The sequence below is a fragment of the Zingiber officinale genome, chromosome 2B (assembly GCF_018446385.1).
Source record: "Zingiber officinale cultivar Zhangliang chromosome 2B, Zo_v1.1, whole genome shotgun sequence".
In the NCBI taxonomy this organism is placed as follows: Eukaryota; Viridiplantae; Streptophyta; class Magnoliopsida; order Zingiberales; family Zingiberaceae; genus Zingiber; species Zingiber officinale.
The window spans coordinates 17,267,477-17,285,352 of record NC_055989.1 but is presented as its reverse complement, the minus strand read 5'-3'; the positions used below and the strand labels follow the sequence as shown (position 1 = coordinate 17,285,352).

The 17,876-nt window shown below is 40.6% G+C and overlaps 1 protein-coding gene across 1 annotated transcript; it reads left to right on the top strand.

Moving 5' to 3' along the window:
* Window positions 1–1,893: 1,893 nt before the first annotated feature.
* Window positions 1,894–17,169, top strand: LOC122045423 (leucine-rich repeat protein 2-like). The gene is made up of 7 exons (XM_042605645.1): window positions 1,894–2,068; window positions 2,133–2,265; window positions 2,359–2,430; window positions 2,515–2,658; window positions 2,790–2,861; window positions 2,943–3,014; window positions 16,847–17,169. The coding sequence occupies exons 1-7, from the start codon at window positions 1,999–2,001 to the stop codon at window positions 16,914–16,916; spliced, it is 633 nt and encodes a 210-aa protein (XP_042461579.1). The 5' UTR covers window positions 1,894–1,998; the 3' UTR covers window positions 16,917–17,169.
* Window positions 17,170–17,876: the final 707 nt, after the last annotated feature.

Here is a 17,876-nt window from a genome sequence, read left to right as displayed (position 1 = left end):
ACTCTCTTTAAATCATGAACATGATTAAAATTGAAAGTTTTCTTAAAATTTAAAATCCTCCTTTAATCAACAAATAAGGAAAGATTTCAAATTTTAAACTCTCTTTAAACATGTAGATGATTTACAAATAAGGAAAGTTTTACCAAAAATTAAAACCATCCTTTAATCTACAATAAGGAAAGAGATTAATCTCTTCTCTTAATCTTTTGTAGAAAGTTATAAAAGGAAATTTTAATTTTTAAACTCTCTTTTAAAAACATGATATCCACATAAGAAATAATTTTAATAAAATCCTTTTAATATTCTAGTGGTCGGCCACCTAAGCTTGGGACCCAGCTTTGGCCTACCATACATGGCTCATCCACTTGGACTTGGCCGCTAGCTTGGGTTCCAAGCTAGCTTGGCCCCCATTGATGGGTAAGAAGGTGGGTATCGGTGGGTATAAATCTCATATACTAGAGGCTACGATAGGGACCGAGAGGAGGAATTGGTTTGGTCTCCGATGAAATTAAGCATCCGTGTTCGCCCCGACACAACTTAATTTCATCATAATAATTCATTCCACTAAAGAACTATTATTGAACTACGCACCAATCCCAAATTACATTTGGGCTCCTTCTTATTATGAGTGTGTTAGTCTCCTGTTTAAGATAACAATGTCCACTAATTAAGTAAGTTCGACAACTCACTTAATTAATATCTAGTTCAAGAGTAGTACCACTCAACTTCATCGCCATGTCGGACTCCACCTGCAGGATTTAACATGACAATCCTTATGAGCTCCTCTTGAGGACATTCTCAACCTAGTATCTCTAGGACACGTTTCCTTCTAATCAACAACACACACTATAAGTGATACCATTTCCCAACTTATCGGGCTTATTGATTCATCGAACTAAATCTCACCCATTGATAAATTAAAGAAATAAATATCAAATATATGTGCTTGTTATTATATCAGGATTAAGAGCACACACTTCCATAATAACCGAGGTCTTTGTTTCTTTATAAAATCAGTATAAAAGAAACGACCTCAAATGGTCCTACTCAATACACTCTAAGTGTACTAGTGTAATTATACAGTTAAGATAAACTGATACCTAATTACACTACGACCTTCTAATGGTTTGTTCCTTTCCATTTTGGTCGTGAGCTACTGTTTATAATTTATAAGGTACTGATAACATGATCCTCTGTGTGTGACACCACACACCATGTTATCTACAATATAAATTAATTGAACAACTACATTTATCACAAATGTAGACATTTGACCAATGTGATTCTTATTTATAGATAAATGTTTATACCAAAAGCTAGGCTTTTAGTATACACTCTAACACTTACAAATAACAACCAGAATACTTTATAAGTATATTTTTTTAATTTAAGTATTTCATCCTTACGATTTAATTAATTCAGATGATCAACTCTCATAAAAAATTTCTATTAAACGTTATAAGTTTTTCAAACTGATATTTAAATCTTCAGAAAGTTTGTATCATTTTTTACCATTGAACATAGTCTGGGAGACAATTTAAATAGAAGTTTGTTAGTTATTTTTGTTTATAACTTAAATATTCGGTGCGTCGAATTATTAAGTCCTAAAAATGATCGATCGGATGTTCCAAAAATTTTTCATCCGAGCACTCGTGTTTGCTAGTTAATAATAGAAAATGACAGACGGTGCGCAATTTAAATACTAATTTTAATAAATATTTTTATTTTCATGATTTAGAAAAGTAAGTGTGAACTGGAATTACAAATGTACCCTTTGACGCGGAAAACCCCCCGGCCACGCAAGTGGCGTGTCCTCTGTCCTTGACTGCTGACTGAGTGACCGACCGCATTTGCTGCTCCTTGCACTTGCTAGTTGCTCCTGCCGCATTACTTCCTCCTTTGACCCGACTCTTTCCCACCACCATAAAGCGAGCTTCTCTCCACCTTCTCCGCCTCTCCAGTCTCCAATCCACCAGAGCCTCCCTCCTTTCTCCCCAAATGGCTCCGATACCGATGCTGCTCGTCCTCCTCTTCGCGGCTTCTCCGGCCTCCTCTTCCAACTCCGAAGGTTAGTCAAGGAAAAGGAACGCTCTTCTTTGATTATTAGTAATTGTGGTTGTGGTTGGACACAGGGGAGGCGTTGCACGCCTGGAGGGCGCGGCTCACAGATCCCACCAACGTGCTGCAGAGCTGGGATCCCACCCTCGTCAATCCCTGCACCTGGTTCCATGTCACTTGTGATCCCCAGAATCGCGTTATCCGCCTGTAATCTCTCCCCCTCGCGTTACCCTATCAGATTCAGACACACTATTTCGCAATTTGTTCATGAAAATTTGTCCTTTTTTGGGTCTGTCTTAGGGATTTGGGGAATTCCAATATTTCTGGCCCTATCGGCTCCGAGCTTGGCCGTCTTGAGCACCTTCAGTACTTGTAAATATCCTAAACCTTTATTTTCCTCCCTGCCCCCTTCCTAAAAGTTATTTTGTTTTATGTATGGTGTTGTTTGGGTCGCAGGGAGCTTTATAGGAACAACCTAAAAGGGAAGATCCCAGCCGAGCTTGGCAACTTGAAGAACCTCATCAGCATGGACTTGTATGGGAACCATTTACAAGGAGAGATTCCTAAGTCCTTTGCCAAATTGAAGTCACTTAGATTCCTGTGAGTTCGTTTTTTTTACTTGGTCAATGCAAAAGCTCGTTTTTTATTTGGTAATTGACATATTAAAACTTAGGTTCTAGCATCTCCTTAATTTTTGACTTGGTTCTACTTGATATCAATCACCTTCATAGGCGGCTGAACAACAACAAGTTGACCGGATCAATTCCAAGAGAGCTTGTTGTCCTTTCAAATCTCAAAATCTTGTAAGGGACACTATCCTAAGGCCCAAAGTTCCTAGATTCTATGCGATCCCATTCTGAAATGGCTTTTTCTAAACCTTGCAGGGACGTTTCAAACAATGATCTTTGTGGAACCATTCCGATTGGTGGACCATTTGCCAACTTTCCTCTTCAAAGGTAACAAATAAAAAAAGTTGCTTGATAAATGTCTAAGAACATGTTATGGAAAAGGATTAATAGCTAAATCTAATATAAACTAAAGGTTACATTGAATCTAGAATATATATTTTTTTTATTTTAAAAATTTATACAATTACTTTAAAGTTTGTAATAAATCTAGAACATTCTCAACCCAACATATTTTATGACACTTTTTTTTTTCTTTTTAAATGGATTTCACACCATATCATTCAACAAATTTTAAACATTCTCAAACTCAACATATTGTATTACACAGTGTGTAGTACATGCATGGATTCAACAAATTTTAAACATGATTTCTAATGAATATTTTAAAATGAGTGTCACCTATCGTCACAAATAGTTTTAATTGATAAAAAATTATCACATGTCAGATTTGATCAATCAAGAGATTCATTGTGGTCTCAAGTGACAATCTCACCGAAATTGATAATTTTAAGAATTTACTAAAACTTTATCATAATGTTTTGGTGTTATATTTGTTTCAAATTTGAAAGTATGTGGAGAAATTTATCATAATGAAACTTCATATTAAATTCACTAAAATCTTAAACTTTATGCTTGATTTAACAATTATCCTCAAAAAGAACTAAAAGCCAGCAGCACCTTGGTATTAGTTATCATCATTGCACTTTTACTGTGACAATTAGAATATTTAAGATGTTAAATACCTGTTGAACTGATGAGCATAGAGTTCAAGTGGTTGATCCGTTGATGATTCTAAGAGCTGTCATGCTTGCTGTATCTCTTCTTGTCTTAGATTTTATATGAATTAATAACCTAATCAAGACATTTATAATTAAAAAGTAAATTCCTAGTTTATTGCTAAGATGCTTTGCCTGGGGCTTTCATATAGGCCTAGCATTGTCAACCTGATGCAGTCTGGTTTGGCATTTGGGATTATGCATAGTGTAGTTCATGTTGAAAAAAGATTGATCTAGAACTATAGTAATTATATGAAATCCTACAGTAGTTCGATTGATCCCATTGTTGAGTGTATGCCATAACAGGCTTAGAGTTATAATCTAAGTGTCAATTGTTAGTGTGTTGTGGCTTAATTGTCCATGTTCGATTAAGGTGTTTTGATGTGTTGAGAAAAAAAGTTTTAGGATTGCTTATGTTATTGATGTTTGCTTTAAGTTGTACAAAAACTTGGCTAGATGCACTCAAAGCTCACCAAGCTTGTGACTCAACAAGGTTGAGTTGTGTATGATGACATGGCGCCGCAAAGTTGGTGTTACTCAATGGGTTGGAGGTCTGTTGTAGATTAGAGAAGGATGCATGAGACATTAGAAGGACTGCAGGACCAGAGGCGAGCGGTGTTGACAAATCTCGTGGAGCTTGACTTGTCACTACCAAGTTGGTGTTGACTTGATGGTTCAAGATTCGCTAAAGATAGACATCTGAGTATGTGCGGGACAAGGAGCATTGAGGTGGTAGCCTTGATGAGAGTTGCAAACTACGTAGGTGAACGAGTGAGGGATGACATGTGGATTGAGTCAAAAGCTTGGTGCGCCCGAGGGACTAAGCACCTAGCGAGAGAAGACCACTGGAGCAAAGTGAAGTTGCTCTAACTTTTATCAGAGTTAGACAAGGCAGACTGCATAGGTGACTGAGTGAAGGATAGAACATGGAACAAGTTAAGGGTTTAGTGCATCCATGAGACTAACAACTTGATGGGAGATTGTCTTGTCGGTGAAGTAGAGCTTAAAAAGTAATTTTTAAGTGAGTTATGGTAGTTGAGTGATCTCTAATTTAGGTTTCAAGTACATTTGACTTAGGTGATGACTCAACCATTAGATTAGTTGTAATCGACGATCTAGTAGACTAGAGAGTGATCTTTATCAACTAGTGTGCTAAGCCCACAAGGTATTCGTGAACAAAATATCTTTATTCGAAATAGAGTCAATTGAGTAGTCAGTTGAGTCGACTGAGCCCTTGACAGAAATCATAAACAAAACTATTGATTAGGTAAAGAAAGCTATGATTGTCAGATTGCTTATGCGATAAAACTATTGAAGTAGAGTAAGTTGACTAAAGTAACTTGATCCTGTCGGGAATCTGAGAAGACGAAACCACCGGTGTGACGTGTCTGGAATGTTGACTGCATCTCCATGACTCGGATGATGAGTTGTCTTCTGTGTTGATCAAATCGTCAGAAGTCCTCTGGTCAACAGTACCTGCGGTCAGCGACCGGGTTGTCCCGGTCCCTGGTACTCCGATGCTCGAGGCAGATTCCACGAATATATATAAGCAACCGAATAACAGTAGAACAATGGAATGAATAAAAGAATGAGTACGATGACGTACCCTGGCCCGGGGAGGGGGGGGGCGCCTTCTGGTGGATCGATGAACTGGTCGTAACGCTTGGCCAGTCACAGCGCGCAGAGATGATAAACTGTCCAAAGTTAGCCTCCTTCGATATGAAATATAATGATGAATATGTAGGACCGTTAGATTCGATAGAGGGGGGGGGGTGAATATCGATTCGAAAAACAAGAGTATAAATAAGCAGCGGAAAAGTAAATGAACACAGTTGTTTTTTACTTCGTTCGGAGCCTGTGACGACTCCTACTCGAAGGCCCGTGGTCCTTGACCACTTTCGTTGGGCAATCACTAGCAATTCGAATATAGTTACAAGATGAATACAGGAAATGCTAATGAAACAAAGTAATACCGACAAAGATATAAACCAAAAACCGAAGGAGCACTTTGTCGGAGCTTTGTCGGCGTCGCAGGAACGTAGAGCAGCAGGACTAGCACTAGAAGAGTTCTCAGATTGATTGTTCTCCTGAAGCTCCTGCCTGGGGCTTCTTTTATATGTTGCTCCGGGCGCCTGGATTCCTTCCGGGCACCTGGAATGTGACGTAGCTGCTCAAACCGTGATGCTCCACGTGGCGACGACTCGGCTGGATATAATTTGCCTTCCGAGCGCCCGGACCACCTTGTTCCAGAAAACTCTCTTTTCTCAAAACAAAGTTAGTCCGAGGCAATATATAACCTGCAACATAGATTGTTAGCACATTTTATAATAGATAAATAAAAAGAGTATGACTTACATTCCGTCTTTCCGAGACCGGAATCTAGTCACGATCTCGACTTAGACATCCGAAATGGATCTAAGCCGGATCGACGCCTAATGTTCCCTTCCCGGGAACGCGTCCTCACAGTCACTCCCCTCCAGTGACTTACCTCTCTTACCTGCCAGACGTCCGGTCAGTCCGTCGACCCGTCTGGACTTCTCGCCAAGCGTCCGGTCAGTCCGTCGACCCGCTTGGACTTCTCGCCAGCTATCCGGTCAGCCCGTCGACCTAGCTGGACTTCTCGCCAAGCGTCCGGTCAGCCCGTCGACCCGCTTGGACTTCTCGCCAGCTATTCGGTCAGCCCGTCGACCTAGCTGGACTTCATGCCAGACATCCGGTCAGCCCGTCGACCTGTCTGGACTTCTCCTGCACACTCGATCAAAGTGTCAGACAACAACAAAACTAACTTAACCTATTTGTCATTCATCAAAACCTAGGTTAGACCGTTAGTGCTACCCGCACCAACAGAATAGGAATATCATATATAAAAAGGGGAGCGATAACCTCCCTGTACCTTGGCCCGCGGGGGCGGGACTTTCTATAGCCTGAGGGATTGGATTATATGGAGAACTAAGTCGACGCAGAACTGGGGATGATGTAAGTCGGAGGTCCCACAGAGCTAAGGGGCAAGAACATATCAATGGCTCGAAGGCTGGAATCATATCGGCTCGCAGGCCAGACACCATATCGGCTCACAGGTCGAACAACCTATCGGCTTGTAGGCCGAAGTAGATAAATCATGCGAAACCTAAACACTCAGGCGGCGATTGCTCGGCGGGTGACGACGACTGTTGGGGGCGACAGTGGTGGCGGCTGCCGGAGGAGGCGGCGCTCGCGGGAGGCGGCGACGCTCGTGGGAGGCGGCGACACCCACGGGAGGCAACGACGCTCGCGAGAGGTAGCGGCGCCCACTGGAGACAGCGGCACCCGCTGGGGGCGACGGTGATGGCCGCGGGAGGAGGCGGCAGCGGCTGCTGGCGGTGGCGCCTACCGAAGGCGGTGGCCCCTGCCGGAGACAGCGGCACCCGCTGGAGGCAGCGCCTGCCGGTGGCGGCGGCGGCGGCGATGGCCGCGGGAGGAGGCGGCAGCGGCTCTTGGCGACGACGCCTACCGGAGGCGGCGACGGCCGGCGACGCCCGCGAGAGGCGGCAGCGCTCGTTGGAGACAGCGGCACCCACTGGAGGCGGTGCCTGTCGGGGGCGGCGGCGGCGATGGCCGCGGGAGGAGGCAGCGGCTGCTGGCGGCGCCCACGGGAGATGACGGCACCCGCTAGAGGCGGCGATCCTCCTCAGTGGCGTCAGCGTCGGCGAGGGGAGGAGCGGCGGCTGTCCTGTGCGTCCCTGTGTGTGAGGCGTCGACATGTATACGCGAGAGCGGCGCCTGCCGGAGGCGGCGGCAGCCGGCGACGCCCGCGAGAGGCGGCAACGCTCGTTGGAGACAGCGGCACCCGCTGAAGGCGGTGCCTGTCGGGGGCGGCGGCGGCGATGGCCGCGGGAGGAGGCGGCAGCGGCTGCCGGTGGCGCCCACGGGAGACGGCGGCACCCGCTGGGGGCGGCGGCACCCGCTAGAGGCGGCGATCCTCCTCAGTGGCGTCAGCGTAGGCGAGGGGAGGAGCGGCGGCTGTCCCGTGCGTCCCTGTGTGTGAGGCGTCGACATGTATACGCGAGGGCGGCGCTGGAGTGGTCAGCTGGTATCGGAGTTGGACCACCGGAGGCGGCGGGCCAACACGCCTGCTCCTTTCTTTCCTGGTGGCGGAAAAAGACCTCCCCTCCCTTTTCATGAACAGTGTTCCCCTTTCATACAAAAATCCTCAAAAGGTGAAATGACTAAAATGCCCCCACTCCTCCTTATTTCTCCTATGCCCCTATGCTACATCCGCATCATAACTATTGCGAGAGAAAGTGAGTCAAGGTATGGCAAGTAAGAGATCCTTTGCTGGCAGAAGGTTGAAGCAATTAGGAAAACATTTGACCATAAATTGTTTAATCGATGACCTAATGCAGAACAAAAAAGTGAAGATTGTTTGAAGACAACTTGCATACTATAAATAGGGGACCAAGAGGAGCTTATCAAGGTTAGCAAATCAGTGGCAAAATTGTGCTCAACTCCAACATCCTTGTGCTTTCTTGTTCAATCAATTTTATAACCTAGCTTTGTAGCTTGTAGCTGTCTTACTTGCTATTCTTATTCTTGTAAAACTCTTGTAAGTAACTTCTCCACCTTTGGGAAGGAACGAGAAGGAGAAAAGATAGTGCAATTTTAGAGTGACTTGTAGGCCATGGAGTAGGAACCGGGGCTTCCGAACCGCATAAATCATTTGATTTTATATTTATTTTCGCTACCATAATTTAATTGTGCTATCTTACTATGATTTAGCATGACTATATTTTTAGGTCAAGTGTTATTCACTCTACTCTAGTCATCCGACCACCATCCTCATCGATTCAACTAGTTGGTATTCAGAGCCTTGAAGCTCTAAGAGGGCTGACCGTCAATAGAGCCATGAGTTGTAAGAAAATGATCAATACCATTCTTAAAAGTGGTGTCTAGGTTTGGGTTGAAGGATTAACCACAAATCACATGTTTAGAATTGTCTTTGGATCTACAAAATATCAAAAAGAATATTGCTGATGGAAAAGGAAGATGGAAGAATGGTTTAGGACATATTTTAAAGTAGGCCTTGTTAGTGTGGATTAGAAACTCCAAAAGACAAAAAGACAAAAAGGAAAAAACTCAAAAAGAGAAAATGGATGGAAGATCTTTAAAGGTAACAAAAGGACATAAATTCAATTATTCTATTTTGTCTAATATTTTTTTGAGCAAGGTTAGAGATTATAAAAATGCAAAGGATCTTTTGGAAAAGATTGTTCTTTGTCATGAAAATTTAGTGCAAGAACCACAAGCTCAAATTCATGACAAAGTTGAACACAAAGTAAAGTGAAAAAAATCCAAAATTCCACAAAATGAGGAAGATCAAGATTTAACCTTTGAGATAATTACCAATGATGAAGTTGAACAAGGAGATCAAGAATGAATCATTGAGACGATCAATGAAGATGGGTGATCCTCTTCATCGGAAGATCAAAGTGGTGAACCATCAACCTCATCAAGAAGTGAGGGACATCCAAGTCAATGGAGAAAGAGACTTTAGAAGTTGCATCCTCAAGTTCCTCAATATAAACCAAAAGAAAGGATCACATTATTTGTTTTGGATGCAATGAAAAAACACATTACAAGAACAAGTGTCTACATGAAAAGGAGGATAGAAGGATATATTTTTTTTTAACTTGATAAATATATCAATATTATTTATTCGAATTGTAGGAAAAAGAAAAGAAATGAAATAAGGAGGACCACATAGTATGCTTCATTGGCCATGAGGGAGGACACTACCAATACCAAATGTCCATATAAGGAGAAAGTGAAAAAAAAGTGGTCCACCAAGATAAAGAAAAATGGAAGTTCAAATCAAAGGGGAGCTCCAAAGGTAAAATATGAGGTATTAATTTAAAGGTTTTAATTTGTGTGATAATGTTTTCTTGCCTAAATTTAAGAAAATAGAAATTTAGGACAATAATCTAGGAAGGTTAAGAACAAGACTAACCACCCTTGTTACATACTAGATATGCACGAGTATTCTAGATTAAAGGAATCTAGGGCTGCAAAATCTTTTCTTGAGATCAAAGGTTGTTGATATGTAAAAGACTTAGAGGATATTTACAAATGGGTGACTGAGACTCGTTCTTTGTTCAGTCGACTGCCACGAAATAGAGAGTCGACTAAAGTTTAGCAAAAAGGTCTAAATAGGACTTTTAGCATGTTTTTGGTCATTGGAACATATATTATTCAAATTTATGTAGTTGATTGAACTTTTAATCATCTTAGTCCATCTTTTTGAAGTGTGTCAGAGAGAAGGGAAGAAGGTTAAGTTAGTAAACCTCATCTCCATATGGTAAAATTCAGCTCAAGTGGGAGCTTAGGTATAGGGGGATCCAGATTTTAGTTTCTATAAGCTTTGTTAATTTTCCTAACTTAACAATTCACAAAATATAAAAAGGGGAAATTGGTAGTGCAATTGTGCCCTAAGTGGTCGTGATCAACCAAGATATTTTGATGGGTTAGGCAAAGGTATTAAGTTAGGTTTGCCGTTGTTATTGATATGTGATGTGTATGCTAAGTTGTGCAAGAATTTAGCAGGCCACAAAGCTCGTGGAGTTTATGACTTGGTGAGGATGAGTCATGGATGATGATTTGGCGGGGCCAAGTTGGTGTTGATCAATGGCTTGATGGTCTATTGGAGATTAGAGAAGAATATATGAGATATCTGAGGGATTGTATGTGTTGACGAGTGACTCATATCTGGGTGCGAGGGACATCACAAATGAAAAGAAAGAAAAAAAAAGCAGCCCGGTGCATGAAGCTCCTGCCATGCGGGGTCCCGGGGAAGGATCTATTGTACGTAGCCTTATCTTGCTTTTTGCAAGAAGTTGTTTCCAGGATTTGAACTCATGACCTTTTGGTCACATGACAACAACTTTACCGTTGCACCAAGGCTCCCTTTCACAAATGAAAAGAAAGAAATGACGAAAAAAAATCTGTTAAGGTTCTTTTAAATAGAATTCTGTTATAATTTTTCAGGTTTGTTTTTGCATGTTGGAGTTTGAGCACTATTTATAGGGACTATTTTAAACATATTGGTAGTATCCTTATTATAATATAAATTCTCTTGTGTAGAGCGAATTCTAATAAAGCTTCAGTAGTTTTATAAAGAAGGCATGCCGCTGAACCATTGTAACTTTTCTTCCTTCTTTTTCTTCGTGTTTGCTCTTTCTTGTGCTTCTTTGTTTTGCTACTCCACGCGATCTTTTTATCTCTTCCTCTTCTTTTGCGTTAGAGATTGAGAGGTGTTGCCCCCTTTGCGCAATAATTGGTATCAGAGCGAGGAGGGTGTTGTTGAATTTTTTCAACATGTCGGGGACGTCTTTTGTGAAGCTTGATATGGTGAAGTTTTGACAGAATAAGGAACTTCGGATTATGACAAAGAAGAGTCAATGACTTGGTGCAATAAGGCATGGTGAAGGCACAAGAGAAAGGACACCGGAAAGCATGGAGAGATCGGATTGGGAAGAACTTCAGGCAAAGATAGTGACAACAATCAAGCTTTGTCTTATAGATGATGTGATGTACCATGTTATGGACAAGGAGTCACATGTGATAGTTTTGCAAAAACTGAAAGTCGGCACATGTCAAAGTTATTATTAACAAACAAATTGTATCTCAAGAAAAAGTTATACGGACTGAAGATGATAGAGGGAATCGATCTGAGCCAACACATCAACTTATTCAATTAGATCGTAAGCGATTTGATGTGAAGATCAAGGGCGAAGACATGACGTTGATGTTGCTGAATTCTCTACCTTCATCTCATACGTATGAGAATTTAGTTACTACTTTGATGTGGGGTAAAGAAACACTTAAATTGGAGGAGATCACAGGTGAGTTACTAGGTTTTTATCAAAGGAAGAAAATAAGGGATGAAGTTTTTCAGTAAGAAGGACTTATGGTAAATAGCAATCAAGAGCTAACCTCGACATGGATAAGGTAACAATAATAAGACTCGTTCTAAGTCAAGAGGAAAGAAGGTGATCACTTGCTACAAGTATAGAGATAAATGTATATGAAGAGAGATTATTCAGGGATACAGAAACATGTTGTAGAGAACAAAGATAGTTCGACAAATCTACAAACATAATTGAAGAAGAAAATTTAGAGAGCGGTGATGGAGATATGCTATCAGTTATGTTGAGTTTGGAGGTCGGATGCATGAATTTTAGACTCTACATGTTCATATCACATAACTTCAAATAAGGAGTGATTTAACACGACAGTGAATTTTGGTTCAGTGTTGATGGGAAACGATGCGTCATGCAGAGTTATCGATTTAAGGAACATCAAAATCAAGATGTTTGATGGTATGATCAGAACCCTATGTGATGTTAAACATATACCAGAGCTAAGGAAGAACTTACTTTCACTAGACACACTAGATGGTATTGGTTGTAGTTACAAATCAATGAGAGACTTATAAAAGTCAGCAAGGGAGCTCTGACGGTAATGAAAGAACAAAAGTTAGCAGGGAATATCTACAAGTTGATAGTGACTACAGTTATAGGTGAAATTGCCTCGGTGGAGTTTGAATCATACAATACTGTCTTGTGGCATATGTAGTTAGGGCATATGAGTGAACATGATATGTTGGAACTTTACAAGAGAGATTTGTTGAAGGGCGTCAAGATGTGCAATCTTAAATTATGCAAATTCTATGTTCTTGGAAAACAGAGCAAAGTGCAATTCTAGACGACAGACAATATACAAGATGGAGAAGATTCTGGACTATATACATACGGACATCTGGGATCAGTTAGTGTAATATCATGAGGGCACTTGTATTTTGTGAGTTTTACTTATGATTACTCATGAAAGATCTGAGTATAGGGTTTAGGGTATATTTTATGCGCCACAAGTTGGAAACTTTTGCAAAGTTTAAACTGTGGAAAATTAAAATGGAGAATCAGATCAAATGCCTTAGGCCAGACAATGGGAGTACACAGATTTAAATTTTCAAGATTTTTGTGAACAGTATGGGATAATGAAGCATTTCTTGGTTCGCAGGACACCTTAGCAGAACGGGGTGACAGAAAGGTTGAACAGGACAATCATTGAGAAGGTAAGATGCCTTAGGTTGAATGTAGTGCTAATAAAGAATTTCTGGACAAAAGTGATTAATAATATGTTATCTCATTAATAGACCGCCAAGAGCAGTACTAGAAGGCAAAGTATTAGAGGTATCTTCGAGTTTTTGGATGTCCAACCTATATGCACATATTTAGTAAGGAATGATTAAAGATGGATGTAAACTCAAATCAATGCATTTTTCTGATGTATTAGAAAGGAGTTAAAGACTTCAAGTTTTGGGATTCTACGACAAACAATGTGGTGATCATTAGAGATGTAGTGTTTGACGAGAATGCCATGTTACAACGATGAAAAGAAAACATTACAGAGCAACAAGCAGAAGGATGTTGTATAGGTGGAGCTAGAGACTCATGATTTTGATAATGATAGCTCAGGGAACATGGAGCATTGCACTATAGCTGGAGATAGGATGAGATGGGTCATAAAGCCACCCACTAAATACAGTTTTGAGATATAGTTTTGAGGACTTGGTGTCTTGTGCACTCAGCATCAGTAACGGAGATTCTATATCTTTTCAGGAGGCGATTCACAGATCTGAGAAGGACAAGTGGATGGGTGCTATGACGAAAGAGATGAAGTCATTGTAGAAGAACAAAACGTGAGATCTAGTGGAGCTTCATGAGGAAAACGAGCTATACGGTGCAAGTGGTTGTTGTTCAAGAAGAAAGAGAGGTCAACAAATTAAAGGGGCTACTGAGCACAGAATTTGACATGAAAGATTTGGGCGAGACTAAGAAGATTCTTGAGATGAAGATTCACAAGGATAGAGCTGCAGGAAGATTATGGATATCTCAACGTAGCTATGTGGATAAGGTGCTAGATAGGTTTAATATGAAGAATAAGAAGTCAGTAAGCTATCCCATGACGCATCACTTTAAGTTATCCAGCACAGTGTCTAAAGATGAATGAAGAGATCCAAGAGATGTCAAGGGTTCCTTATGCCAATACAATTGGTTGTCTAATGTATGTCATGGTTTGCATGAGATCATATTTGGCGCAAGCAATTAGTATGGTAGGTAAATTTTTTCTCAAATCTTGGTCGACCATATTGGGATGCAGTGAAGTGGATTTTTAAATACTTCAGAAATATAACTGATTATGAAATCATGTTCAATAAACATCTGGAAGATCGGGTACGTGGATGCAGACTAATGCAGGAGATTCAGATGACAAGAGGTCTACTACGGGATACGTGTTCACTATGGTGGGAGGACTTATATATTGGAAGTCTATGATATAATCTATTGTTGCTTTGTCCATAACGGAGTCAGAGTGTATGTCAGTAGCTAAAGAAGCGAAGGAAGTTTTATGACTTGCATGATTAGTCAGAGAATTGGGTGTTCAGTAAGGTAGAGTCAAGTTGTTATGCGATAGTCAGAGTATTATCTATTTGACGAAAAATTAGATGTATCATACGAGAACCAAGCAAATTAATGTGAGGTTTCACAAGAACAGGGAGTTGATTGTTTTCGGAGAAATTCAACTTGAGAACCTTCACAGTGTAGACATCGTTGTAGGCATATTGACAAAGCCTGTGACTGTAGAGAAGTTCAAGCATTGCTTGAAGTAGATTCATATCTCTAGATGCTAGAGGAAGGAAGCCCAGACCCAGAGATTTATGTGGAGTTTTTCTTATATACTTGTATTCTTCGAAGGGGTAAATATTTGTCAAGGTAGAGATTGATGACGGGTGACTCATGTCTGAGTGAAGGTCAATGTGAGGGACGTCACGGATGAAAAGAAAGAAAAAAAGGGCAGCCCAGTGCACGAAGCTCTCGTCATGCGGGGCCCCGGGGAATTATCCATTGTACGCGGCCTTACTTTGCTTTTTGCAAAAGGTTGTTTCCAGGATTCGAACCCATGACCTTTTGGTCACATGACAACAACTTTACGGATGAAAAGAAAGAAATGACGAAAAAATTTTGTTAGGGTTTTTTCGTAACATAATTCTATTACGATTTTTCGTTATAATTCTGTTACAATTTTTCGGATACTATTTATAGGGATCATTGTAAACCTATCGGTAGTATTATCATTACAATGTGAATTCTCTTGTGTAAAATGAATTTTAATAAAGCTTCGACCGTTTTACGGAGTAAGCACACCGTCAAACCACGAAACTCTTCTTCTTCTTCGTGTTTACTTTTTCTTGTGCGTCTTTGTCTCATTGCTCTGCGCGATCTCTTTCTCTCTTTCTCTTCTTCCGCGTTAGAGGTTGAGAGGCGTTGCTCCCTTTGCGCAATAGTATGTCAAGAAGCAGAGTCGTGTTGGCAAAGCTCGTGATGCTTGACTTTACACAACTAAGTTGGTGTTGGCTCGATGGCTTAAGGATCATTAGAGATCATACAAGGATGGTATGAGACATTCTGGGAATTGTAGAACAAGGAACACTAAGGTGACGACCTTAACAAGAGCAACAAGTGGTGAACTAAGTAAATGAGTGAAGTATGACACATGGATCAGGTTAAGGGTTTTGATGGGAGCCAAACTATGTAGATGAACGAGTGAAATATGACATGTGGAAAAAATCCAAGGGTTCAATGCATTCGAGGGATTGCCGAATTGACAAGAGATGCATTGTGGGCGAAGTAAAGCTATGATGTAAAACTTTTTAAGTGACTTGTGAGGGTTGGGTAACCTCTACTTTGGGTTTCGAGTATACTTGATTTAAGCGAAGACTCAACTGGCCTAGTCGACTATCCAATCGACTCGAGGGTGATCCTAGTCGACTAGTATGCTGAGTTGACTAGGGAGTTAAGTCAGTTTGATTTGCTCACAAAATGTTCATGTTCGAAGTGGGCAGTCGACTACTGAATCTCACGAGTCAAAAACAAGATTGTTGATTGGGCATAGAATGTTCATGTTCAAAGTGAAATCGATTGGACAGTCGATTAAATCCTTGATTGGAGTCAGAAACAAAACTGACTATTGATCTGACAATGGAAAGGTGCAACTCTAAGGTTACTTATGCAATAAAGTGATTAAGTTAAGATGTGAGAGTGCCATTGCCAGCTCAGTCAACCGTTATTGGAAGCATCACTCATCATAATAAAGCTGTGTTAATCCCAGTTGTTTGAGATTTGCTATGCGAATTGCATCCCTTCATTGTATTCCATGCAAGACATTATCTAATGCATGTATTGCCAATTTGGGTATTGGATGAGTGTAGTTGATCAATGATCCCTTTGCTTCATTACATTACTTCATGGGTATACTATTGTGACATATCTGACTAATATGATTATCCAGATGAATCATTGGTCTGAATTTGATAGGAGGTCAATCTTCTGTTTACTGCATTACAACATCACTTCTTGATGCTAGTATCAAATTGGACATTGCATTTTGTCACAAACTTGTCTTTTAGCCTTTTATGCCAGTTTATACCGTGGAGTGAAGCGACTTAGGACGTGGTTAATCATCCAGTTGACACTGAACTCTTGTGTTCTCAATTCATTAATTGAGGCCGTCTTTCCTGATAATTCATCCGGCTGCTTGTACATTAAAGTATATGCAGATGCACTGATTTCCACTTTAGTGGATGTTGTATTTTTTTGCTAAAAAGTTTCATGCAATGACAACAATAATTGGTGAGACTTCTGATAAGATCATGTTTGATTTTCTAGTTCCTAAACTTTAGCTAGTCATTTGGTTGCTTTTGTCTCAAACACCTAAATAGTCAGGTGCATAATAGTCATCTTCAAGGAGATATTGATTTAGCATTGGATTCTTTGGAATTCTCCTGTGATACCTCTATATGGTTTCATTATTGCACTCTGATTGTTCTTTATTTGTTGAAAATTGTATTAATGGAGTTAGAATGTCTACGTGGGATTATCTCTTCATGTATTTATCTCCAGATTGGAAAAACTAGCTCTTACAGCTAGCCATTGTTATTTACGCATGAAAACTACAATGATCAAGACAATTTACTAATTTCTCACATTAGCTAATCTCTTGCTGTTACAGCTTTGACAACAACAGCAGACTGAATGGCCCAGAGCTGCAAGGATTAGTCCCTTACGATTTCGGCTGCTGAATGCATATGATGGAGGGGGCACGCTAAATCTATTTGCTTTCACACAGTTTGATGGCTAGTCTATAGGGTTACAGAATCTCATAAGGCTTAATCTCAAGTATTATATTTAAAATGATATGTAGCAAAAAGCATAGCTATCCATATATATCTTGTCTGAGTCCCATCTTCTATATGAATTGAGCTGAAACATAACCATCTGTTGTAATCTTCTAGCACTTCACTGAAATCTTCCATCAACCTTTATCCTGGTCAACTCTACATGGTTTATCCTGCACAATGGAATAAGTATAAGAGCACAGTCGATGGCAATTCCTTTACATTTCTTCTCCATCTGCTGCTGGATAGCAATCATCGTGCAGCCATTTAGAATATGTATAAACCTTTATAAATCAGAATCTTTGCATGAGTTCCTTACCTTTTATATAGCTCGACTTCCAGGATAACTGTCTTTATCTGCTTGTCCTCCTCACCTCTCGCGTATATGCATTCGCACTCAGCTGGTCCCCTCCACAACTAATTAATGCTTTTCCTCCCACTAATTCCTTACTCTCATAGCTGTGAGCCTGTGACCTTGACCCGTGTTGCGTCTGCATGCATCGAAGGAAGACAATTCTCCATTGAGAAAGTTGCAGTTTTTTTATTTAAAAAACTTGTCCTCAAGCTTAGGAATCCTTTCAGTACTCTCATCCGGTGATTATCTAAGTTGTCATTCTTAACTTATGCTGTTCTCCGTTTATGCTTTCCCCCAGATTCTTCTAATGCACCTTTTTGGCGTTGATGTTTGCCTGTGTATAAATATACTCCGAGCAAATCAATGCATGCAGCACAATGTAGATCCAGAGTATAATATATAACTAAACTGGTCAGCTTTCCATGGAATAGTGATTTCATCTTGTGGAGAAAGTGGGTGAGGGAGGATCCTTCAGCTTTTCAGAGTTCAGTGCATCACTTGACACCAAG